This window comes from Arachis hypogaea, chromosome 17 (genome assembly GCF_003086295.3).
Source record: "Arachis hypogaea cultivar Tifrunner chromosome 17, arahy.Tifrunner.gnm2.J5K5, whole genome shotgun sequence".
NCBI lineage: Eukaryota > Viridiplantae > Streptophyta > Magnoliopsida > Fabales > Fabaceae > Arachis > Arachis hypogaea.
The window spans coordinates 17,623,381-17,648,841 of record NC_092052.1 but is presented as its reverse complement, the minus strand read 5'-3'; the positions used below and the strand labels follow the sequence as shown (position 1 = coordinate 17,648,841).

The following is a 25,461-nucleotide window of genomic DNA, read 5'->3' as shown; positions in this document are numbered from 1 at the left end:
TCAAACAAAAGATGAATTCTGCTCTGACTACTGATAACACTTCCTAGAAAGTATAACTAATATTAAAGTCATTTTTTATTTGATAATATTTTTAATTATATCATACATTTTATTTTTTCAAATAAAAAAATTGTTCATTCCTGGACCTACGCAACGTAAGCCAACCCACCTTGTATTTGATATACAACCTACAACACGGATCCTTTAAATCATTATCCGACCCAACTTGGGGAGAAGTTAAATGTTCTCCCATTACTTTGCTAAATGTGAGGGTTAAATAAAGTAATAACCGTCAATAAACCTTAGCTCAAATGACATATCTCCCCTTCCCACCTCCTTCCCACCTCTTGATAAGGACATTGAACAAATTACCTTTAAATTAGAAAACTTTTCCCAAGTGATACACGGCTGACTTAATTTTTTTTTCCCTTCCTCTAATTTAAGTGGTGTGCCAAATATAGCTTGAGTGAAATATATTTACTAGACATATATGTCAAAATATGAATTTAATTTTAATACACTATCAGTGTAAAATCGTTTTACAGGCACATCCAATCATATAAATGTCACATTAGTAAAAATAACTCTTTTACATTTACTACGTGAATGATAATGATTGTAATTGCATGACTATGTAAAACGTTTTACAATGTCCATACATAAAAATTAAACTCGTCAAAATATACACTACTATGATATTTAATTAACAATTTGAAAATGTATGAATATGAAATGGGGTCAAAAGAACCAGGTGGTAGTTATAGCTATCTTTGCATCTTCCCGGCAGAATGCAGATAAATCGCAACAGAGACAACACTGCAAACATAACAAGAAGTTTAAGTTCAAGCGATGAGACAAAGAAAATGGTTACGCCCAACATCAAAAACAAAAAAGCAAAGCACAAAAAAATAAAAAGAGCTAATAAAATTTTGTGCATACTAAAGTTACATTAGGAGCCAAAGCCATTAAAGCACTTAAGATTTTAACAATTTAATTTCAATTGTTGATATGATGGGGAAAAAAAATAAAAAACCTGGTGTGCTCACAAATCAAAGCATAACCACGTCATGTTAGAAAAATTGAGGATATAGCAGCAACTTACGTTGTACCAAGGAAAAATGCAAGGGAGAGATGAAATCCGAAAAGGTAGACAGAAACTACTGCCGTAAGAAGCATTGCCACCGAAGTAGAGTACACCTATGCAAAAATTGGAAACTTAATCATACAATTGAACTCCACTTCATAGGCTATATCTATCATTTGGCAAATTGGCACTTGTAAAGGCATTATAATGTCCAAATAAATCAAACAAAACAACTGTAAGCCCCCATATAGATTATTACATGTGATATAAAACACACATCATGACCCAGCTCTAGACAATAGGTATAGAATTGGTTTTGTTTTGTCCAAAAGAATTTTAAATTATTGGTTTTTGGTCCATGCCGTTAATTTGTCACGATTAAAAGCTGACACGACAGGCTGAAACTTGATGTGGCATACCTCATCATGTATAGTTTATTATTAGACAAATTTGAACATTCAATACATAAGAAATCATGTAGTTCAGTTTTGGGTTGTAGTAGAAGTAGCAGTGTGGTTTGGGGTTTCAAGTAGAAAAAATATTAAGAACCAATTTTTTAATAGCCAATTTTAACCAATTGTTCCCTTTTCTTTTGAAACTAGTTTTCTCTCCCTCATCATCACCCCTCAGTCTCTACTCTCTGTCCTTGCCTCTTCTTCCTCTTCATCTTCATCTTCATCTTCCTATTCTTCTTTCACTTCCTCTCAACCCCCTCATGCCACCAACCCCATTCTTCATTCTCTGTCTCTGGAGAACAAAACTTTTTCTCTCTTCATTTTACAACTTGCTACACATTGCATCCATGGATTTCACCACCGCCCTCCCCCTCTCTGCCCTGGCCTCATCATTAGCTTTAGCAAGATGCTCATTGACTTCGAACCTACCATCTCAATGCTGCCGGCGGTGCCCTTGCCAACATCTCCATGGCCGTCTCCTGCGGCATGTCCGCCCTCGTCGACAATCTCTGCAAAGATGGCCAGATATGCTACATCATCGAGCTTGCTGAAGAGATCTAGAGTTGTCATTGTTGTGGCCGTCCAGATCTAAAGCTGTCATTGGCTTCCAAATCTAAAGTCGTTGCAGCCTCCTCTCATTCTATTCGCTCTCATCATTGCCTCCACCTCTTTGATTCTGTTTACTCTTGTCACCGCCATTGCCTCCACCTCTCCGACTTCTTGTTGCCGCTGTAACTACCTCCTCTCTCATTAGGTTATCCGTGTGTGCCAATTTGTTCTGCTTTGCCAATCAGTTTGTTATGTGGATTTGCAAGTGCAATAAAGTGCAAAATTGCTTCTTTATTTATTGTTTTGCTTCAATTTGTTGTTGTCATAGCTGTTATTTGAATTTGTATTTGTGGATGTTTCAAAATAGATAGCCCACTTTCGAATGTTCTTTTTTAATAGGTCTTTGGATGCTTTAGGTTTAGATTTTTTTTAATTTTAGATGTTTAACCCTAACATAAATATTTTTTTAAAACAAAAAAATTGGGTGTTTAACCTAATATAAATGAATCTGATGAATTTTTGCTTTTGGGGATCCAACATAGGTATTTCGCTTTCGAATGTTCTTTTTCAGTAAGGTTTTAAATGTTTATTTGGATGATTTGGAGATTTTTTGATGCATTAGGTTTAGGGTTTTTAAATTTTAGATATTTAATAAATAATCCGACAAATTTTTAGTTTTGGGATGTTTCAATATAAGTATCTTTCGGATATTCTTTTTAGTAGGATTTTGGATCTCAATTAAAATATAGTTTGGATGTTCAATTACAAGCAATTTTGGATGGTTGATTAAATGGAGTTTTGGATATTTGATTATATGGAATTTTGTGTTTTTAGTTTTGGATATTCCACTTTCAAATGTCACTTTAGTGAAATCTTATGTGTTCTTCTGACGTTAAGTCTTGAATGTTCATTTGAATGATTTGGATATTTTTGAATGTGTTAGGTTTGGAAGTTTAATTTTGAATGTTTAACCTAATTTTATTATTTTTATATTTTAAATTTTTTTAACTTTTGGTGAGTGACCGCCAGATATTTGGCCTCTGGCACCTGCCAAAGAGTAGCCACCGATGAAGGGTGAGGTACCGAGGTTGTGGTGCTAAGCTAATAATGATAAAGTGGTGTTGGAAGAAAAAAAAGAAGATAGACTAATATATGATAATAAAAGTTATATAATATTGCAGGATCCCCTGGCATTCTCCTAAAAGTGATTCACAATTAAACTCATGGAACTGTTAAGTTCTACTGTTGCTTCTAAATATTTAGTGGATAATATAATCATAGAATAAGAATACGCAGTCTTATACCATCATCGTACCTTCACAATATTGTCAGCATACTTCATCACCATCGATACAGCAATTCCACTGGATGCACAAACAATATAAATGTGACACTTACGCGCAATGAAAATTTAGGAAAACTGACAAATCTAGCCATGAAAGAACAAAGCTAAACCCGCAAAAGAAGATCTCCATGTGACAAAACTACCCAAATGTACCTAACCGTTAATTTCATTCAAGGGTAAGTTTTTCAACATTCTGAATTTTTAAGGTAAAAATGGTCATTAACTCGTCTTTTGTGGTTACAAGGCTAGCTTTGTTCATCCATGATAGATTTGTCATTTGTGAGTGTCTTGAACTTTCATAAGTAAAAATAGTAGTTTGCTCATTAAATAATGATAACTTTTGCTTCCATTTGCTTCACAAGACACACAGACGTGAAGAGACAAATTTAACATGAAAAACGAAAAAATAGCCTAAAAAGGGGCAACAGTTGAAAATTGAAGAGACATATAATGGACATGACTCCAAATGACAAGATACATAACTGTCGGTGGTAATCCAGGTAAAACTCCCCGAGTTGAAGAAATTTTATAAGAGAACATCAATTAACAATTTTTACCTGAGTGCATGATTGAAAATCATGAGAACAGTAATGCGCGAATATCCATGGAGGAATCCCCTGAATATGGGAAATACACGCATTATTGATGAGCTCATTCTAAGCCTCATAATACTACAATAACTCTCCTGTTATAATGCTTGATGACTTTATGATCACAATATATATTATGAGCATGTCTTGTCCCTTTTCATGAGAAAAGATTCTCCTCAACATGAATTCCTTAAAGAGAATCAATATGGTGAAAAAGTAGAAAAATCAACATAAACTACAAAACCAAAGTCTGAAAGAACAGTAAACTTACTTGTTCATCACAGCATCAAAATCTTGAACCAGTATTGCAATAGCATTGAAGCCCATGCCAAAGATATAAAGCCAGAAGTTCTGAACGTTTATGTTCCGTGAAGGGCGCTTCTTAATAATAGCCTGCCAATATTGTTAAATGTATCACAAAATGGGAAGTTATAGAGCTCAAAAAACTTATTCTCTGCCGACTGAATTTTGGATTGAATAATAAAATTTAGCTCATGCATTAATAATAAATTCAACATCAACAGCACTGTAATTTAGCTCGTAATTAAAATTACCTCAGTATATACTCCTGCAAAACCACTCAAGAGTGCCATTACCTTTATGAAAAAAATAACTCATGATTATTATTCTAAGACATAAATGCATGCTTTATTATGTTTCTAACATTAGACCGTAACAACCAAAAATTTTGCTAGAGATTCATCCCTAGAAGAGTTCACAATTTCGGGTTGTTACAGAGGCCACTGCAAATGCTAATACTCACAATTGCCATCACCCAACCTTGAAAGGGAGTTTGAAGAACACGATCAGAACTGAAAATAAAAGGCAATCTTTCAGACAAATTTAAAAGATAATTATCAATTAATAATATGACTTCCACAATTTAAAATAACAAAAGAAACAGCATTCTAATGGCTAGAAGAGCTGTTCAATCCCTCCTCAGAAAAATTATGTTAAGAAATCGTCACCCCCCCCCCCCAAAAAAAAAAAAAAAAAAAAAAACTTAACACAAAAATTCTTCTCATTTTATACTCTCACTATGTTCCAACCATAAACACCGAAAGTATCAGATATGCGCCAATGCCAAATATTCCTCGTTTTGCTGCTTCAAAGTCTCTGAAACTAATTGTCGGAAAGTAATCCAAAAAATATGTATAAAGCAATGCTATTCAAATTGCCAAAAAGACAATTTCAAAAGTAATCAAGCAACTTACACAATGGAAAATAAATCTAAAAAGGCTATTGCTCTCTTTTGTAGAGAGACACATTACACCTAGATCAATAGAATAGTCTTGTGAGGATTCCAGAGAATGTGCTGAGGAACCTGAGAATTTGGCAAAGAGTAGGTATACAAAACTGATAGGAACTAGGAAGAGTTGGAGCTCTTCTAATCTCTACAATTACCAAATGATTCCACACCTAACTCTCTCTCAATCTTAACCAACTTCCTCACTAGCACTTCAATCAGATACATTTGTTTGTTACATTACAGCTTGTAGATAGGGGGCCATTTTTACAGCAGTACCACAAGAACATTATAATATATTAGTATGAAAGTGATGGCCACATGTCAGACTTGGATTAGTCTTACTTTGAATTCAACTGGGCTGTAGTGCAACCAGCAGTCAGTAGAATAAAAGCAGCCCATTGAATCTCACTTAACCTGAAATGCAAATAAAAACACAACAATAGGCAGCCCCAGGGCAATACGATCAATAAAATTAAATATTATTTTACTAAGCCATTAGTATTAAGTAATAAACTAAACTTGTGGAAACAAAACACTGCCTCAATCCTTAACAAAAGATTATGATAATGAAATGAGAATTGACAACAATTTTTTTTATATTGAAAATAAAGAACAAAAGCTACCTCTTCTTGAGTATAATTCGGTAGAGAACACCTGTACTGATAATATTCAAGTTTTTTAATATCTGATAGCCAGGAGCATCTACATATGCAAAAATGTAATACTGCCATAAAATTGAAGAGTAAATACAATCAGATTTTGGATGGTATCTGTTGCAAAATCAAAGTTACATAATAATCAATTGTGACCATAACAAACATAGACATGCATCACCAACCTGAAGCAAATTTTTGACAAGGTAAAGTGCTGCTGGAATGGGATACACTATAACTTCATCTAATGTGGTGCTCAACCTAGATGCAAGAAACAATATACAACGACTTATTTAAATTCATTCTTCAACAACAGACAACATGAAAAATCTCTCATCAGAAAAGGAAACACATACACATACAGAAGTCATAATGCTTAGATAAAAGGATGAAATCACAAAACAGGACTTATCAAGTGAAACCACTGGCCTACTGAAAACATTACTGCTCAGAATCTCCCCTCTCCCCTCTCCCCCCCCCCCCCTTTCTTTTTCTTTTCTTTATTCTCTCTTTCTCCAAACATACCATGCAAAAGAGTTAATGCTTTGCTTTGTAATGGTAGAAACAGGCCAAGCCTATATTGAAGCTTATTAATCTAAGCCTGATTTGTTCTTAAGCTTGGCCTGCCATTTAGAAAAACATATTGACTAATAATAAAAAAGTATATTTATTATTTTTCTCTCAATTGAATCATTGGCATCCAAGTTCTACTACTAAGAATTAATCCTGCCCAAATTTACTTGAAGTCCCATTAAGGAGGGTAAAGGCTTCGTGGCGAGGATTTTTTTTAATGCACACAATGCAAGACTAAAGCTCAAATGGGCTAAATGTATGCATAATGCCTAAAATAGGCTAGATAAGTCGAACAAGCGTTTAGTAGATTAAATTACATTACATTTATATACATTTCTAAATCTAAACAAGCCCAGGACAGCCAGCAAGCCTACTCGCTTTTCCGCAAACCTAGGCCTAGGTTGCTAAGATAAACAGGCTTTTCAAAAAGCCTGCGCCTGCTTCTATATTTTAGCAAGCCACAGGCCCTTAATAGGTCGCCTGACCTGTTTCCATCCTTGAATATCGAAATGTAGTAAAGATTCGCCCTGAGGAATACAACCCAAAATCTCAGTATAATGCTTCAGCTTCCAAAGTAACATTATGAGTTCGTAGAAACATGTACTTTGGTTACCTTGTGCTTTTGTGCTTGCTTGTAAATGGCCAAAATGCAAGTTGTCACTCAAATTTTCAATGTAAGAAAAACCTTATTCCACCTCTTTAACTAGTTAATAGTTATCCAAACTTTTTTCCCTTTTCATCAACAGAATGTAAAACATAACCCAAAATCTTGCACTAAATTCACAATCAGATCAAAAAACTTAAGGGAAAAGGATTATGCTAACCGATTGTCCTCGGTGACACCTTCCTTTTTCCATATTCTTGCAAGGGCCACAAGGGATATAGCACATTTTAAAGTCTCCACCTATAACCAAAAGATTACCAATAAATTAGGAGCCATGTATTGGTCAAATGCCACAACTCGGGTTATCAAGCAGAAAGTGAATCAATGGAATGAGTGCATACTGCATAGAGATGAGATCTATACGCACCAGAAAGTTTGCGGTGGTTACACTATACTCGTACTTGCCAGCTCTCTTGGACCAAACGATTAGAATGGCTTGCGAACTAGTAAGAATAGTCAATGCAAGTGTAACAACTGACCTATATCAAGAGAAATGGGATGAGGATTAAGAAATCGAACAAGAACTGAACAGAAAGATAACGGAGAGTGGGAGCAGGAGTCAGACTTGAGTTTCCACTTTGCTTTCGCCATGTGGCTATCGGTTTTGGTTTCTCCCACGGAGGCCAAACGGTTGTCTAGGACTGCAAAACAGTGAACAGGGGAAAAGAGGTTAACGCTATTCCAATGGTGAAGTTGCAAACACAATACATCTAATTATCTAACCGATACAATATAAGACAGAAGAAGAGAAGATAGTTATGCACCTGCATCGGACAGCAAAACCGATTTTTCACGTAAACTCTCAACGTCCTCGATGCCGGTCTCCCTATCATCACCCTACAACACAAAGGTGTGTCAAAACTCAAATCAACTCTAGTTTATTATTGAGTGAATGGAAGAAATGTGATAGCAAATTTCTCAGCTACATATTAAAAGCACCTCATCCCTGATTTTCCTGTACTCCATTTTCGACTAAGAGTTGTGAATTAGAGAAGAGCGAATTACAACTCTATATACTTATTGCAACCGCTACAGATCTCATCTTTATGCCTCAGTGACTCAGTCCCTCGGCGACTATCCCAGCTGCACAAGCATAACCAATCCGGGACCAGTGATCCCCTCATTCAAATTACATAAACCAGAATTATTCAAAATTATTCAAAAGTACTAAACATTACCAACAATCCAACCCAATAATCTCAACTCTCAAGTTCACAACAAACAACATCCAAAATTATTCAAAATTATTCACAATTATCCAACAAACAACAAAATCCAGTTTAGTAAACAAACCAAAATCAGTTCATGTTTAAGTAATCAGTTAATCACTAATCAGTAAACAACAATTATTAACCAAAGTTCACAGTTCATCATGTTGAATGAATCACAGTTCAGTTTCAGTAATCAGTTTCACTAATCACTCACTAGTCAATAATCACAGTACAGGGAGAATCACAGTTCAGTTTCATGTTGAATCTTGAATCAGTTCACAGTTTCACACTACACAGTTCAAAGAAAAATTAAACAGGGAGACAGAATTTCAAAGTTCACAGGTGCGAGTGAGAGTGAGAAACACAAAAATCATGTCTCCCAGATGTCATATGAATTCATTAACTAGTAGAAACACAAAAATCATGTCTGAATGCATATGAATCCAAAGAAACAAGCCAATCCTTCAGCAACTAAACATCACAAAGCAATTTAGACCAAACCAGCCAGCAACAAACAACATTCCTTCTTTAAACTATGTACAGAAATACTGGCTTACAACAGCATCAGAACAAAATGAAACAGGAATTCAGCAAAAATCCTCACTGCACAAGCAAGCAACATGAATCCACACAAATGCTCCTAACTGAATCCAGTGATTAGGCTCAAATTAAAACAAGACTCAGCATCAACAGGCAGGACAAGGCAGCAATAAATCAGTATGCAGCAGCATCAATCAAGCCAAATTGGCACAGGAGCAAACCATACAGCACAAACAAAGCAAGAAAATCAATAGAACAGCAACACTTTCAGTCATCATCATTATTCAAAACAAACCTAAATCCACTATCCAGCTCAGATTCGCTAACCACCTAATCAACTAACATGCATTTCTAACTAACTAAGCTAATCAAAATTAACTAGCTATAGCAACAAAATGAATAGAACAGGGGAAGGGCAGAGACCTGGAAGACAGAGAAGAAGCAGAGATGGGGGAAGGGAGAGTGAGAGTGAGGCGGTGGGAGACAGCGAAGGCACCATCTCAGTTCTCCACGGCTGCTGCGGTGGCTCGACGGCGGTGGCTCGACCCGTGTGAGAGTGAGGCGTTCTCACTTCTCAGTTCTCGATGGCTCTAGGTGGCGCGACGGCGGTGTCTCGACGGCGAGCCCTCGACCCGTGTGACGCGGTGACGCCAGTGACTTCAGTGAAGCAAGCTTGCTCGAAGAAGAATCATCAACAATGGGAACCACTGAAGCAGAGAGAGCAGCGAAGCCAATTAGGGATCTCAGTCTCAGCCTTGGGAGTTTTCGTGATTTAGGGATTCAGACTTCAGAGGGGGAAAAAACTCAAAAACGGCAGCGTTTTGTTGCTAACTTAAAAACCGGCCGGGTCACGGTTCGGTTCGACCGACCGGTTACCGGCCGGTTCTCCGGTTCAATTCCAATTTTTTAATTTCGCAGTTTTGATGATTGACCGATCCGTTTTTCGGTCCGGTTCACGGTTCGAATGGTCCGATCGGCCGGTTCGAACCGATTTTCAGAACATTGGGTTTGGGTGCTGTAAGAGACCTTAGGATGGGGGAGCTCATTCTGAGAGTTCCAAAATCTGCTTTGATGACAACTCAGTGTTATGCAACATACAAACCTCTCTCAAGCTCTTAATAGCCACCCTTCTCTTTCTTCAACCCAGGTATTCTTTCATAACTCTATTTCTACTCTATTTTGAATGTCTCAAGTGAGCTAAGTTGGAATCTTGTTGTGGCCTCTAACTGTTTGTGAAAATGCGCTCAAGCCATTTGTTTTAAGTTCTTCTCAATAGACAATAGTTATTGCATCAAAGCAGGGAAATGGTTATTGTCGCTCCTAGATTGATAATGCCACCTTTTTTTTATAAATTCATGCGAATATACAATGTAAAAAAATCATGATCGACTGACATTATAAAAACTAGGATTGACAATATCATTTCCCCCGAAGCAAATGTTTTTCGGTTTTACTTGAACCAGGGTCTGATTCCATGGTATATAATAGTATGGTGTGGCTTCATCATTGTTGTATTATTACCTGTGCCGTTGCTTATAATTGAGTTTTTTATGCAAATGAATCATTTGGCCTTACTTCTCAGCTTGTTCACAATGCAGATACTGAATGTTTGCCTGTTGTATGAAGTTGGAAAAGGGAAGGCTTCCAGGTGGTATCCTTACCTCATGCATTTACCAAAGAGTTATGACATCCTAGCCATGTTTGGTGAATTCGAGAAAACTGCTCTGCAAGTTCAGTTTCTATTAGAAGTTTTAGTTTGTCTTGTTAGGTTAGACATAGCATCTGACCTGATACTACTTATCAGCATTTCATTTGCACTTCTCTTTTTGAAGCCATCTTTTATGTATCTTGTGGTTTTTAGGTGGATGAGGCTATATGGGTAACTGAAAAAGCCGTGCTAAAAGCCAAGCTCATGCTTTGATGGAAGATCTCAAATTTAAGCCCCAGCTTCTAACATTTAAGGCTTGGGTGTGGGCTTCTGCAACGGTTAGAAATTTAGCTTGTTATAAAGACTCATGCATGCTAATTTATTTATTTACAAATATTCAATTTGGTTTTCGTGGAATCCATTGGTTCTTATTTTGGTTATTAAGTGATAATATACTGAATATACTTTTCCTGTGCTGAGCCTTCTCTTACATCCATGAAATCTTGACACACTTCTTGTGGTTAATTGTCTAAATTAAAATTATCTCAATGATTGGAAAAATAAACCTATTTTATGGATTATTGATAAGTTACTGCTGGTTGATGCATCAAATGCATTTTTGAATTACAGGGCATATTTATATTTACTATTTAGTATTTCAGTTGTTAGAGTAAATGGCAGAATTCCACCTTTATGATTTTATCTCATCTGATCTTTCAAAATCTAGATATCTTCCCGGACATTGCATATACCGTGGGATTCAGCTGGGTGTTTATGCCCTGTGGGTGACTTGTTTAATTATGATGCACCTGGAAAGGAGCCATCTGACATTGGGGATCTAGAGGATTTGCTATCTAGCTCTTCGATCCATGATGGTTCCTTATCAAATGAAGACAATACTACAGTCGCTGATGCAGAGCAGCTTGATTCCCAGTCTCAGAGATTAACAGATGGGGGGTTTGAAGAAGATGCGAATGCATATTGCTTTTATGCTAGGGCAAATTACAATAAAGGAGATCAGGTATTACACACACAAACTATATATATATATATATATATATATATATATAGTTTGACTGGCTAACTTTAGTAATTGAGTTATTCTTCTTATGTCTTTTCCAAATTTGCTTCTTATGTCTTAGAGAACAAAGCATTTCTTGTTGCTTATGTTATGTTACGTTACTGGATGTCACTATGATCTTTTGCATGTGCTTGAATGGCCTGAATTAATTAACTAGTTACTCGTCCCATTTGAATAATGTAATTTATTATTATTCTCACTAGGTTCTGCTATGTTATGGAACTTACACAAATTTGGAGCTTCTTGAACACTATGGTTTTATCCTACAAGACAATCCAAATGATAAAGTTTTTATTCCTTTGGAACCTGCTGTGTGTTCTTCCACTTCTTGGTCCAGGGAATCATTGTACATCCATTACAATGGGAAGCCTTCCTTTGCGCTACTAGCTGCATTGCGGCTGTGGGCAACCCCTCAAATCAAGAGGAGGTCTGTTGCACATTTTGTTTATTCCGGCTCTAAAATCTCTGCAGACAATGAAATTTTCATCATGAAATGGCTATCGAAGACTTGCCATGGTGTCTTAAAGAATTTGCCAACATCTATTGAAGATGACACCTTGCTCCTGAATGCAATGGATAATAGTCAAGATTTTTGTACTTTTTTGGAGGTTACAAAACTCATGTCTTTCCGGGATGAAGTTGATACCTTCTTAGAAGTTCATAATATGAAGGGTAAATGTAGTGATAGCAATGTAGTTTTATCCAGAAAAACAAGGTGGTCTATGAATAAGTGGAAGTTGACTATTCAATGGAGAATCAATTATAAGAAAGTCCTCCTTGATTGTATCTCTTATTGTAGTCAAATATTAGATTCTCTCATGGAATAATAGTGCTATTATTTCACTGCCTTCTTAATTATTTCAAGAATTTCTGAGATTTTATTATCAACATTGTCTCCTCTTCAAATTTCTGTTCTAATCTTGACATTCTTCTAGCCAGTTATCTTATATTGTTAATGTTGAAAGTGCTGAGTATAACAAGGTAGATTTTAGCATGACTATGTTACGGTAATTATATCAGTGTTAATATATACTAGGAGAGAAGAATTTGCGCAATTCTGAGATTCTTCTCAAGATATGCCTTCTCGTCTCGTGGAACACCTCTGCACCTGAGACTTAGAAAAAAAAAATCCCTTTTAATTATATATTATTGCATATTGATCATATATTTCATAATCGCCATATTTATTTATTCTAATTTCGAGTTGGATCTCCTTTAACCTAGACATAACAAAGCAATACACAGTTTATCTCCAAATATGTTTTAACATAACACACATTGCAATGTTCACAAATAGAGAGTTGAATCCGTAGAATAGTTTCGTTTGGTAAAATCAGACATCCAATTTCTACTCAGGGCATCTATCCAACTTAAGAGAAGTTTGTTCCTGTTAGAGAGAGAACAGAACACCCAACAAGTAATTCAGAATCATGTTAATGATTTGGATAAATTAACATTAATACCCCAAAAGTAGCATTTGGCATTAAGAGTGGTGAGTGGATGCAAATACAAGTATACAACAAAAGTATGCTATCATTAACATCTAGTAGCAGATCGATTGTGAAAATTAAAAACCTTTCTGCATACTCTACTTCTACTGAATATACACTATAATCTAATCTGGTACATCTACAATGTTTGGGCTTACTGAGGCTCCTATTTTGCAGAAGATTCAGAGGAAAGCCAGTAACGCGACGAAGACTCAATATCCCAATCGATGTCTTCACACCCACCTCCACATGCAGTATAAACTGTTGCAAGGATATAATCATCCACCTCAAAGCCTTCTGCTTGCATTCTATACATGAGCTTCAATGCCTCTTGGCAATGCCCATTTCTTGCATAACCTAAGATCATGGCTTTCCAAGAAACTAAATTCCTCTCTGGCATGTTGTCGAAGACTTGCAAGGCATCGGCAACATACCCACATTTTGCATACATGTAGATCAAAGCACTGTTTACAAATACATTAGACAAGGCAGGGGTCTTGCTTGCATAGGAATGAATCAATCTCCCTTGCATTGGCGCTTCTAAATTTGCGCATGCTTTCAGCAGCGACGAGTAAGTGTAGGCGTTTGGAACCACACCTTCCTCCATCATTTCCTGCAAGAACTGTAAGGCCTCAGATTCAAGCCCAAGCTTGGCACACCCAGAGATAATGGCAGTCCATAAGACAACATCCCTAGAAGGCATGTGCTGGAGCACCTTGAAAGCATGAGAGTATTCTTTGCATTTGCAGTAGAACCATACCAATGAGGTTCCTAGGTAAACATTATCGTGGATAACGCTCTTGATTATCTGTGCATGCACTTCTTTTCCGGACAGCAAAGACTTCACTGAGCCACAAGCCATTGTGACACTTGCAATTGTCTTCTTATTAACATGAACCTTTTTCCTCTTCATCAATCGAAACAAACTTAGAGCCTCTTCGCCATACCCCTTTCGAGCATATCCTGATATAATGGATGTCCAAGTAGCTGTGTTTCTAACTCTCATTCTGTCAAAAACTTCTTTAGAATTCACAACTTCACCACACTTTGCATACATATCAATGAGGGAAGTTCCAACAAAAACATCACTCTTACATATTTTCTTTACTATGGCACCATGCAGCTGTGTCCCAAATTTCAATTCTTTATTCTCTCCACAAGCCTTTAGTGCAGCGCACACAGTGTATTCATTAGGAAAGAACCCATCACCAAGCATTTGCGAGAACATCAACAAGGATTCATGCCCAAGCCTTTGTTGGGAACATGCAGTAATCATGGTTGTCCAACATACCACATCTCGCTCAGCCATTCGATCAAATGTTCGAAATGCACTCGACATTTCCCCACATCTTGCATAAAAATGAACTGCTGCACTATCAACAATTAAATTCCTCCAGTTACTTTTCAAGATATGAGCATGAATTTGTTTTCCCAGCTCTAAATCCAATCTTTTACCACACAGATTCATGACGCACACCAGCATATTGCTGTTTGCTTGAACCCCATGTTTAATGGATTCTCGAAACAAATTTAAAGCTTCATCATCCAGGTTATAATTCAAATACCCATCAATAATAGCAGTCCACGTAACTATGTCCCTTCTTGACATTTTATCAAACACTCGACGAGCCCGAGTTAAATTACCCAATCTCAAATAACTACAAATCAAATTATTATCAACATATGTAGCTGACTCTCTAAAACATTTCAATATGATTGCATGTATCCTTCCAACCTCTTCCATGTCATAACAAGACCGCAGCCAACGAGCTACTAACTCTGGACCAAAGCATCGACATCTCACATCCAAAATTTCTATGTTCTGGCTGGAAGCATCACCACGAGATGTGATCATATTTTTAAGGTTGCCCTGTGCATCATCTAGTGCTTCAATGCTTTGAGTTGCAGCATCATATTCTTCTACAGCAGCCAAGCATGTGTTCCAAAGCCTTACGAAATCTTGTTACATAAACATAAATGGCATACAAATACCAGATTACGTATAGAATCAACTTTGACATAACAGCAACCCAATGCAATTGAAAATCGTTAAAAATTTGTCAACTGAATTGATTCTAAAGACTTGAAAAGCACTATCCTTCAAGGGACACTATTAAGAAACAAGAATCGAGGATCCAAAGAAAAGAAGTCTTACTATTTTGCACTTCTGGATTGTCATTGTAAGATTCAACTAATGTATGAAGATGCACAAAGAATTCTCTAGTTAAGTCTTCACGAAAAGTGGAGACAATTTCACTAATTTCCGATGGCTTGTCTTTCATAATTTGAATAAGGTCATTATGTCTCTGGACATCATCATCTATCTATAAAAGAGGAGAGAATATGACAAATTTCAGCATTATAACACCCATCATCAACAAAAGAAGAATGTCATCATATTCTCACAGTAACATAAAAAGTTTTCTACATTACAACATCTTGCTAGTGTTTCTCATTTGTGACACCAATATTATTATAAAACCTTTCTTCCCAAGAGATTAAACTGATAGGAGTAGACACTTATATCTTTTAACACCTCTCACGCAAGATTCTTTCTTTTGGAATTCAGCAAGAATTGAATTCTAGATGCCACAGAAGCTCATGCCATGTCATCAAACCCTCACAACCACAACAATGAGAATAACAAGTGAGAATCATAAAGTAGAATAACAAATGAGAGACCTGTTTAAGATTGTTTGCAAGCCAAAGAAGCCTGTCCTTGGTCCATGGATCATCTTCGTTGCGCGCTCTATCCTGACAGCGCGTAAAGAAGAAGTGCCTAATGCTGTTCCATTTCTTGTTCAGAACCAGCAGCCTCCTCCAATTAGCCAAAGCATGTTTGTGTTCATGTTGGTGTTCATTCTCCTCCACCATGAAATCGTCAATTAATTCATCACAATCTCGAATCAGTTGGCAGTTATGGAAGCGGTCGTCGCTGCCAGTGTCATCCCAATCGTCATCAGAATCATCACAAGAACAAGCAGCAGAAGCAGGGGTATAAGTACAACCTGGCACTGCTTTAATCAAAATAAGGCATCAATTGCTTGCAAGAAACAGCAAAAGAAAGAGTAGAGAGTAAGGAGCTAGTTACTATTACTGTTACCGTTGGCCTTGGTAGTGATAAAAGGTAAGTGCGAAGATGGAGAGAATAACAAGGAGGAGACAGGAGAAGGAAAGTGTGGTAAGGGTTTAAGAGGGAAAGAAGCTTGAGAGGTAGAAGAAGACGGCGGAGGAGGTGGTTGAAGAAGAAGAGTTGGAGAGTGTTGGAGTGCTTTAGCCATTTGGAGGGTAAGAAAGGGATCAGGAACTGAAGTGACTATGAGTATGAGCTGAGCATTACATGTCCACCAGTTCCACCGTCAGTTTCACCAATGTTATCACTTATACTATGATCAAACTGCAAAAATATCACTAAAAATAACAACATTAAATATCAGCACAACAGTGAATCAAAACCAAAAATAGAATAGCAATAAATTACTGAATCAATAACAAGTTAAAAGCAAAAAATAGCAGCAGCCATCAGACCAATAATGCAAGAAAACTTGTTCACCGTACCCTTTGCACCATATTAGAAGGTTCCAAAAACATATTTATTATTCCATCCGTGACAATTTTCATAACAACAGCAGCTATTTATTATCAACCTCATCACACCACCAATTCACCAAAACCACACAACACAAATACCACCAAAATCACAATTGGAGTCTCCACTTTTCAAATTATAAGATTAATAAATTCAAATTAAAATCAATTAGCAGCAGCAATAATAAGAATAAACAATTAACAATAACAATTAATAGTAGCAGCGGCAATAACAATTAACAAATTTAAAAAAATAAAATCAATAGAAGAACCGAGAAAATCAAGAAGCAAAAAATAGCAAGAGGCTGAATCAGAAATAGAAGAACCAACCTGTTATTGATGAGTTGTTGATGCGGACAGAGTGGCGAAGTGCAGGGAGGACGACCGAAAGAGAGGCGGTACGAGGATGACGGCGTGCTGCTGGAGAGCTGGTGCGGCCTGCGCGGAGCCGCCGAGGACGACAGCGTGTTGCTGGGAGAGGACGAGACGTGCTGCGTGGAGCCGTGCTGGGGAGGACGACGGAGAGAGAGACAGGCACTACAAGGAAGGGAGAGGAAGAGGAAAGGGCTGCGGGACGCGAGTCAGGGTTGGTGCTGTTCGATGGCGGAGGCGCGGAGCAGAGGGAGGACGATAGGGGACTGTGACTGTGGGAGAGGGAGAAGAGGGAGACCAAGCACGGCGATGCAGAGACTAGAGAGGGGGATGCAGCAGTGACGCGAGCTCCGCTGGATGAGGACGCGACGGCGACGGCGACGACGAGAGACGCACAGCGGCACAGGAGCAAGGAGACGCGACGACACAGTCAACGGAGATGCACAGGAGACGGGACAAGACGCAGAGGAGACGGCGACGTGGAAGCAACCGTGCGGTGACGGTGGCGGCAGATTTGTGAGTGTGAGAGGGAGGCTCTGCCTCTGAGTGAGCTTCAGAGTTCAGAGAGTGAGAGGGTTTAAAGGCAAACAATGAGGTAGCATATTAGGATGAGCTTGGGGAGTGTTAGCGAGTAAAGACCAACTTATCCATTTTAACATAGGACAAAGCGATTTTTGTCACAAAAAAAAAAAGACACTTTAATTTTTAATTTTTTTATTTTGGAACAATACAGTTCTTTTATTAAAAATTAATTAGTTTTGTGAAGATTTTATTTGTATTTTGTGGCATTTTTAAATCTCCACAAGCTATTAATAACTTTGTTTTTAAAAAATTCTTTCATTAATAGTGGTTAAGTGAAGAAAAATTATTGACAAAAATGATACCACAAAAAAAATAATTATAATACAATATCTTTTAAAGAAAAAAATAACATCGAATAAGAAATGAAAGAAAAAAAATTTAATGTTGATAATATTGGTATTGAACTATTGGTAATGATGACGGTAGAGGAGATAATGATGATGATAAAGTATGGTTACAAAATAAAAATAATAGAGGTAGGAGTGATAATAATGAAGATGGAAAAGATAATGGTAGTAGTGGTAGTAATTGATTATATTGTTGAAAAGATTTTTGTAGGAGTTTAAAACCCTCACAAAATACAAATAAAACCCCACAAAACTATTTTTTTATTATTTAATAAATTTTTTAACAGAAAAACCGTATTGTCCCAAAATAAAAAGGTTGAGGGTCGAAGTGTCCTTTTTTTTTTATAAGGATCACTTTGTCCTTCGTGAAAATAGACAAGGACCGAATTGTGTCTTTATTCGAGTATTAGCCCAAGTTGAGATCATATTTTGCTATATCTAGATTTGGGTATTTAAAAATTAAAAGGGATTCTTCTCCACCATGCGAGATGCAACAAGCAAAATATTAAAAATTCAATCTAATTCATCTCGTTGAATACCAAAAGCTAGAGAGAAAATTTAAAAACAAAGGAAAAGTATAGAACCAAGTGTCTAAACCAGTCAAGAATTAAACAACTTAATTAATAATTATTAATTTTAAATTATTTTTTAAATTCAAAATTTGATTAATTGACATTAAGGTCTTTTTGAATCAAAACTTACCTTAATTTATTTTAACTTCTACTCACCATTTACCGCACAAAACTACAAATCCTAATCTCTCTCCCCAATACTCCACGCTGTCGCGGTTTTGTCGTGCCACCGTAGCGCCACCGCTGTACCGTCCTCGCGCGTCATCACTGGTCGTCTATGCATCCTTCTCTGCCACCTTATCTGCCGTTCGCGCAAGAAAGATAGCCATCACGCTTCTGCTTCACCCTCCTCGCGTCCCATCGCGAATCGTCTGTGCAGCACTCTCGCATCATCGCCACTCTCCCGTCGCACCGCCGTCTAATCCGCGCCACTCGCACCCACTCTGCTCACCCGACGCATTCTTGCCGCTCGCGACTCCTCATCCCCATCGCTCGCATCCTCTACTTTTGTAGTTCTATCCACGCTCGCGCCGGTCCCCTCCTTCCTCGCCGATTGCAAGGGCTCTGTAGATAAGATAACACCGCTTGTGTCACTCTTTCTTTGTATAGTTTATTTCTTTTCTACTTAGGGTTCTCCATGCCTTCTTTATTAGATTTTAGTAATCAGGATTTAATTTAGGATAATTCATTTTGCTAAAATTGACTAATCATTATGCATTTGTGAATGAAGGTGGATGTTGGGGAGTTGAAAATAAAAAAATGTCGAAGATGGTAATTGCAAATGTATTGCCTTCTTCCATCAGTGCTTGGTTTAAGGTTATAAATCTAATGCTTTATTATTTATTTTTCATTTAAGACTTATGAGATTCCTAATATGGAACATGTATCAAAGCTATTGCCAAAGAAAGAGGATCTAAGCTTGGTTAATAGAAATAAAAGAATGCTGGGACAACTTTTGGAAATTCTGGAGGTATGTTAAGACTAGTTACTTTGTTTTGCTTTTAGAAGCAATGGAAATAGAATGTTATAATCTACAAGGTCTGAATTTATTGAATACATTTAAGCTTTCTGTTATTGACTTACTTGGTTTCTATTGCTAGTGCTTACAAAGTCTGGATTTACTGAATACATTTAACCTTTGATTTCATAATTATCGATAGTGTTTACTTGGTTTCTATGTTTTTTATAGGTTCTGGGATGTTCCTGATTGAATAATGTCGTAATAGATACAATGCTTAATTGAAATTTTTTTTTTTACAGAATTTTTCAAACTCATGGATGCGGTTGAGAATGAGGATCTTGTATTTATTTTGGAGACAGTTATGGTCAAATTTGGGGAAAGAATGGCACCATATGCATTGGGCTGCTTCTATAAGCATTTATTAGATTTAAATAGCTAGATCATCTTAGGTTGAGTAATAATTGTGTCTTTTATTTTTAAAAGTAGATGTTTCTTTGTATATAATTGTTGATGTTTCTTTGTTTTTATAATTGTCATTATATGGTTGTTTCTTTATTTTTTAGATAGATATTTCTTTGCTTATAGCTGCGTATGTGTCTTTGCTTATGGTTGCAGATGGATGATTGTAGAAAGTCTACTTTAAAATAATTGATGAATTTAAACTGATCGAAGAGGAATTTGAAACAGTTGATGAATCGGATGAAGTGAAAGAGACGTGATCCAAGTGTAGCAACTAGAAAGTTATTCTTTGTTTAGCTAGTTGTATAGTAATGATATACCAGTTTTTTAAACAATGTAGCTTCACCCCCTCTAACAAAATATAAAGTTTTCTAAACGATGTAGCTTCACTTTCCAGGGGCATCCTGAAGAGGCAAAAGCAATATGCAAAAATCTACGTCAGGTGTTTCATTTGTTAAACAAATAGATTTTTTTATACTAAATGGATAATTCTTTTTGTATTACTTTTGGTCATGATTAATTCCTGTATCGACAGTGTTGCAAATTGTATGAATAAGTTGAATGAATATCATGATTCCTTTCATTGCATTTTAGCATGATGACAAATTTATAGTTACTTATGTGGGATAAGATTTTTTGATTTTTCATTCACATGGCTTCTGTTAAAGTAACATCTATTTAGTATGAAAAAGAAACATCCTAATCCTTGACAGAAATAACTTCTACTTAGATATTTGCAAAAATAATTAGGTACCTAACAGAAGTTACTTGTATTTATTCTTTACTGCAAAGATGATTCAATTGATAGTGAATAAAAGTATCACAAAAGAAGAAAAAAATATTGTATTTATCTTGATGCTTGTTTAACAAAATTTAAAGAAGGAAAAAACAACAACAATATTTGGTTATTTGCTTTTTCATGAGCAATCAAAGTGGTTTGACAGCTTTCTTTTTATCTATTGTTTGCTTTATGCGATTATTATACTTGAACTTTGGAGATACAATTTTTATCAAATTAAAACTAAATCCACATACACAACATACTACTTAGTACTACTTACTAATGAACTTATGAGGCAAGTGTTACTTCCATGATTAAATTTATTACCAAGTGATCAGCGTGTATGGCTGTATGCAATAAATGCATAGCCATCTATGTCTATTATATATTAACTATACAAATACTCATAAGTCACACCAATTGAATCAATAAGTACAATATGCGTTCAATTACTTCAAAGTTAATTTCCACCTTAAATGATGATTCATTTCAAAGAATCATCCATTTAGTATAAAAAGAAACATCCATTGTTTAACAAAAAAAACATCTGACGTAGATTTTTGCATATTGCGCTCGATTCTTCAGGATGCTCTTACAAAGTGAAAGCAAAACAAAGCATTTATGGTCAAGGTGTATGCAACAAATTAATAGTCATCTATGTCTATTATATATTAACTATAAAAATGTTATAAGTCACAACAATTGAATCAATAAGTACAACATGGATTCAATTACTTCAAAGTTAATTCCCTTTTTAAATGATGATTCCTTTTAAAAGAATCATCCATTTAGTATAAAAAGAAACGTCTATTTATTTAATAAAAGAAACATGTGACGTAAATTTTTGTATAAACATTCAAGTTTCCTACAAGAAGAAAGATACTAAGTATGACCAAAATAAAATACATCCAATTCTTAAAGTATTAAAGGACAAATAGGTCCCTAACCTTTTGTCCCGCGGACATTTTTGTCCCTGACCATTGAAAAATACTTTTAAGTCCCTGACCTTCACAAAACTTGGACGGATCAGTCCCTCTATCCAAATGCCTCCGTCAGGGACTGATCCGTCCAAATGCCTCCGTTAGGGACTAATCCGTCTAAGTTTTGTGAATGCCAGGGACTTAAAAGTATTTTTCAATGGTCAGGGACAAAAATGTCCACGGGACAAAAGGTCAGGGACCTATTTGTCCTTTTCTCTAATCCAAAATTGTAACTCAAAAAAAATCTCAAAATGTATCAAAAGTGTCTCAAATGGTAACGTCATCACATGTATATATTATGATGGATTCCACTCTTTGCATGATTTTTAGGTGTCCAGACTCAAACCGAACTTAAATCTGGCAAAATTAAACTAACTCTAGTCTAATTTTTATCCCAAACTTGCAAACCACATTAAAAAGAAACCAGTGCATCATGTGCACACATTATCCATCAAAACAGGGTACATTGAACCAATAGTGTAAATATTAGTAGCATCAACCCATTGAACAGAAAAAAGTAGTTCTATAGCAAATTTAAAGAAGTTGACATATCACAAATGAAACATTTGCATTTTCGTTTATAAATATCATCTTTGCCAACGTGTTCAGTTTCTTGCAGCAATTTCATATGATTAAATTCACATCGAACTTCGAATAAATCAAAATTAAGTTAAATCAGAACTAATCTTTAAAAAAAATAACAATCTTATGGTAAAAACAACATCCGTGATCATTCAGTAAGAACCATCCATTCGTAACAAAAACCAACATCCAATAAATTATAATTGAATCATATGCATACTCAACAAAAATAGAAATCCAATTCGCATGACTAAAAACATCCAACAATTAAAATTAGAGACAAATCCATTTATCAATCCACCAAAAATCAGAATATTTTCACACAAGAACATCTAGTATCGCAGAAAACCCTTTTCAATTCCTACAATCAAAACTCTAATTTTAGATAGAAGTAACATCCAAAAATTCAAAATTCATATTATATGAATGTATCATTATATGCAAAGGATCTGGTACAAAATCAACTTACAACCACTTTACTCATATCAAAATCAATCAAGTAACACCCATGAATAAATACTTACCGAGAGTACTTTCCGGTGAGACTTCACAGCGCGACCTGGAGGAGTTCGACGTGGTGCTCATGGGGACAGAACACGGGAGGCAACGTCGAGTAAACCGGCTGAGAAGAGGAGGCTTCAATGGCACGACGACGACGACATGCAGCAGTAGCAGCAGTCTCGGGTGAGCTTCTGATGCCCCGTGGTTGCTCGCGCGTGGGCAGGACAGAGGAGTTGCAACGGTCTGGCGCGAACTTCTGACCCCTACGGTTGCTCGCACGTGGATGGGACGGAGGCACTGTGACAGTCTGGGGCGAGCTTCTGACGGCTCGATTTCTCGCATGTGGATGGGACGTAGTTGCTGCGGCCCTAGACTCCGAGTAGGAAATGCGTACGACGAACGTGGGGGGATGCACTGCCATTGGGGGATTTTGGATGCTGTTGTAGTGAAACGGTGAAAGGTGGGGGTTAACTAGGGTTAATTTAGTTCACTGGGTGTAAATTGGAATGTTGCTTCTTGCTTGCATTGTATGGTGAAATGGGTTTTGGGGTCCAGCCCGATAGGAGTTGGCTGGACCCCCTCTTGGTTCCCTAGCGGAATTGAAAAACAAAATAATGCTTCTCACTCCCTTGGCTAAACTAACACTGGGTAATAAAGACACATAATGAAAAATAGAGACCAAGAGCAGGGACAGATCTAAGAATTCGATAAAGAAGGGATCGAAAATTAAAGAGAAAGTAAGGTAAACAATGTAAATATTGAATAACGTGAACAACGATTTAAAAAAGAAGATTAAATTAATTATTAAAATCAGATTCTCAATTTATTAGAATAATCAATTTTTGAATTAAATTATTAGAGTTAGGCAACATAACCTCATCCATCACATCACGTTCCCATTTTATCTCAACCCTCCTCCCCCTCCTCCAACTAGTTTTTTCCTTCCACCACGCTGTGACGAAAATGGCATCGTAGCTTCAACCACTGATTCCTCCATCACCAGTTGAACCTTCATCATTACTGTGAGACCTACTTTCACTATCACTATGGCTTGAACTGCTGAGACTTGCTGCAGTGAAAGCTTTGCGCTTTGGTCGAGTAAAATGCTAGGAGCCTGAAACTCTTGATGCCTCCCTCAATCTGCGGTGAGCTTCTAAATCTTGCTGCTTCAATCTCTTAGCACGTAATTCATTCAATGCATCATTCTTGGGTGTCCTGTCAGCAGATCTGGCTGCTGCTTGTATTCGCGACGATGACAACGGTGGAGATTGCTTTCTAGGAACGGTTATCTTTCCTTTAATACCACGCTTGGATGCTATCTTCCCTAATAAATTCTTGTCATCCTTTTTGGTGGCCCTATCTAATAAGATCATCTCTCTTTGAAGTTCAGTCATCTCAGAAAGCTTGCATCTATTATCTTCAATGTTGGATGGTTATTTTAGTAGGTATGCAGATGTCTATTTTAATTCTTATGTGGATGGTTATTTGATTGGAATGAGTTTAGTTAGATACAATTAAAATATGATGGATGTTCAATTCATTGGGTATGCAGATGATTATTTTTATTCTTAACTGGATGGTTATTCTTAAGTACTGATGAGGGTTCTTGTTGACGAACCAGTGGCGGTGAGGATGATCCTGGCAATGACGACGGGGGCTGGTTGGCGACCAAGTGACGGCATGAAGAACCCAGGAGGTGATGATGATGTCCGGTGAGGGAGAGAATGATGCTGGCGAAAGGGGTTGGTTGGTGAGGCGGCGACGATAGAGAATTTGGGGGAGAACCCGGTGCTTTGGTAAATTAGGGTATAATGGATGGTTAAAATTTTTAAATTACTGAATGGAGTTTTTTGGTTGGGTAATTTGGGTGGAGTGTTTTTTTTTAACTTCATTGGGCCAAATTTTTAATCCGTTGTTCATGTTGTTTAGATTCTCCGTTGTCTACTTAGCAGAGGCAAAAATTAAAATATTGTATAATTAAATATAATATTATATGTTTAGTAATATATATAATTATGATTAATATTTTTTAATTAATAAAATACTAATAAGTGTTTGTTATATAAAAAGGTTATCTTGAATTTTATAATTTTTTAATTTTAGATTCGATAAATATAAAAGTTATTTATTTTTTAGTTAGTTTATTTTATTGAGTATTATTGTGACAGTAAATTATATTTTTATGCTTTATATTATAAAAAAAATATACTATAAAATAATATAAATAAATTATTCTAATAAATTTTTTATATGTATTTAAAATATATTCGTGAATAAAATATATAAAATATAATCGTTTTAATAAATTTATTTAATATGTTATATTTTTAATATCATAAAAAATAAATAAATTTTAAAATAATTTACTTTCATGTATGTAATATAATATATAAAAAATTTTTAACTATTAAAATATTAAAATATTTTTATATGATAATAGGTGTGAAAATTAAGAAGAAAAATATTTAAAAAGAGAAAAAAATTTAAAAATCTATTTAATCAAAAAGTGATTGACAATAATATCTTTCTCAATTTAAAAATTGTTACTTACTTTTGAGTTTAATAATTTTATTATTATATAAGATAATTACTTACTCTATTTTT

General features: G+C 36.1%; 3 protein-coding genes across 10 annotated transcripts; 1 reads left to right on the top strand and 2 right to left on the bottom strand.

Annotated features, from left to right (window-relative positions):
* Positions 1-491: 491 nt before the first annotated feature.
* LOC112764614 (CMP-sialic acid transporter 4) lies at positions 492-9,715 on the bottom strand. Its single transcript, XM_025810301.3, has 16 exons — positions 9,337-9,715; positions 8,102-8,245; positions 7,927-7,999; positions 7,728-7,803; positions 7,530-7,641; positions 7,323-7,402; positions 6,111-6,186; positions 5,896-5,996; positions 5,615-5,686; positions 4,787-4,835; positions 4,578-4,619; positions 4,295-4,416; positions 3,991-4,050; positions 3,404-3,452; positions 1,103-1,197; positions 492-816 (listed from the first exon to the last, which is right to left on the bottom strand). Exons 2-16 carry the CDS (start codon positions 8,126-8,128, stop codon positions 765-767), a joined length of 1,086 nt encoding a protein of 361 aa, XP_025666086.1. The 5' UTR covers positions 8,129-8,245; positions 9,337-9,715; the 3' UTR covers positions 492-764.
* On the top strand, positions 9,309-12,530 carry LOC112764617 (protein SET DOMAIN GROUP 40). The gene is given in 8 exon segments (XM_072221727.1): positions 9,309-9,463; positions 9,912-9,995; positions 9,997-10,060; positions 10,512-10,643; positions 10,775-10,823; positions 10,826-10,899; positions 11,289-11,582; positions 11,846-12,530. Coding segments are annotated over 8 exon segments (1,476 nt in total). The 3' UTR covers positions 12,470-12,530.
* Positions 12,531-13,060: 530 nt separating this feature from the next.
* On the bottom strand, positions 13,061-17,718 carry LOC112764613 (pentatricopeptide repeat-containing protein At4g18520, chloroplastic). 8 transcript variants are annotated; one of them, XM_072222515.1, is made up of 5 exons: positions 17,051-17,718; positions 16,224-16,543; positions 15,815-16,067; positions 15,288-15,456; positions 13,061-15,091 (listed from the first exon to the last, which is right to left on the bottom strand). In XM_072222515.1, the coding sequence occupies exons 3-5, from the start codon at positions 16,004-16,006 to the stop codon at positions 13,299-13,301; spliced, it is 2,154 nt and encodes a 717-aa protein (XP_072078616.1). In that variant the 5' UTR covers positions 16,007-16,067; positions 16,224-16,543; positions 17,051-17,718; the 3' UTR covers positions 13,061-13,298. The 8 variants fall into 8 exon arrangements, with proteins under 8 accessions (XP_072078616.1, XP_029150349.1, XP_072078615.1 ...); XM_029294516.2 differs by having other exon boundaries at positions 15,815-16,146; positions 16,236-16,543; XM_072222514.1 differs by having other exon boundaries at positions 16,236-16,543.
* Positions 17,719-25,461: the final 7,743 nt, after the last annotated feature.

Bases quoted from the DNA above. Each gene is read 5' to 3' on its own strand.
- LOC112764613 (XM_029294516.2), bottom strand. From the start codon at position 16,413: ATGGCTAAAGCACTCCAACACTCTCCAACTCTTCTTCTTCAACCACCT. The intron at 15,457-15,814 runs GTCTCTCATTTG...CCTCTTTTATAG, and splicing joins TTGCAAACAATCTTAAACAG to ATAGATGATGATGTCCAGAG. The intron at 15,092-15,287 runs GTAAGACTTCTT...TTATGTAACAAG, and splicing joins CAATCCAGAAGTGCAAAATA to ATTTCGTAAGGCTTTGGAAC.
- LOC112764614 (XM_025810301.3), bottom strand. From the start codon at position 8,128: ATGGAGTACAGGAAAATCAGGGATGAG. The intron at 4,620-4,786 runs GTGAGTATTAGC...TTTTTCATAAAG, and splicing joins AAGGTTGGGTGATGGCAATT to GTAATGGCACTCTTGAGTGG. The intron at 4,417-4,577 runs GTAATTTTAATT...CAATATTGGCAG, and splicing joins TTGCAGGAGTATATACTGAG to GCTATTATTAAGAAGCGCCC.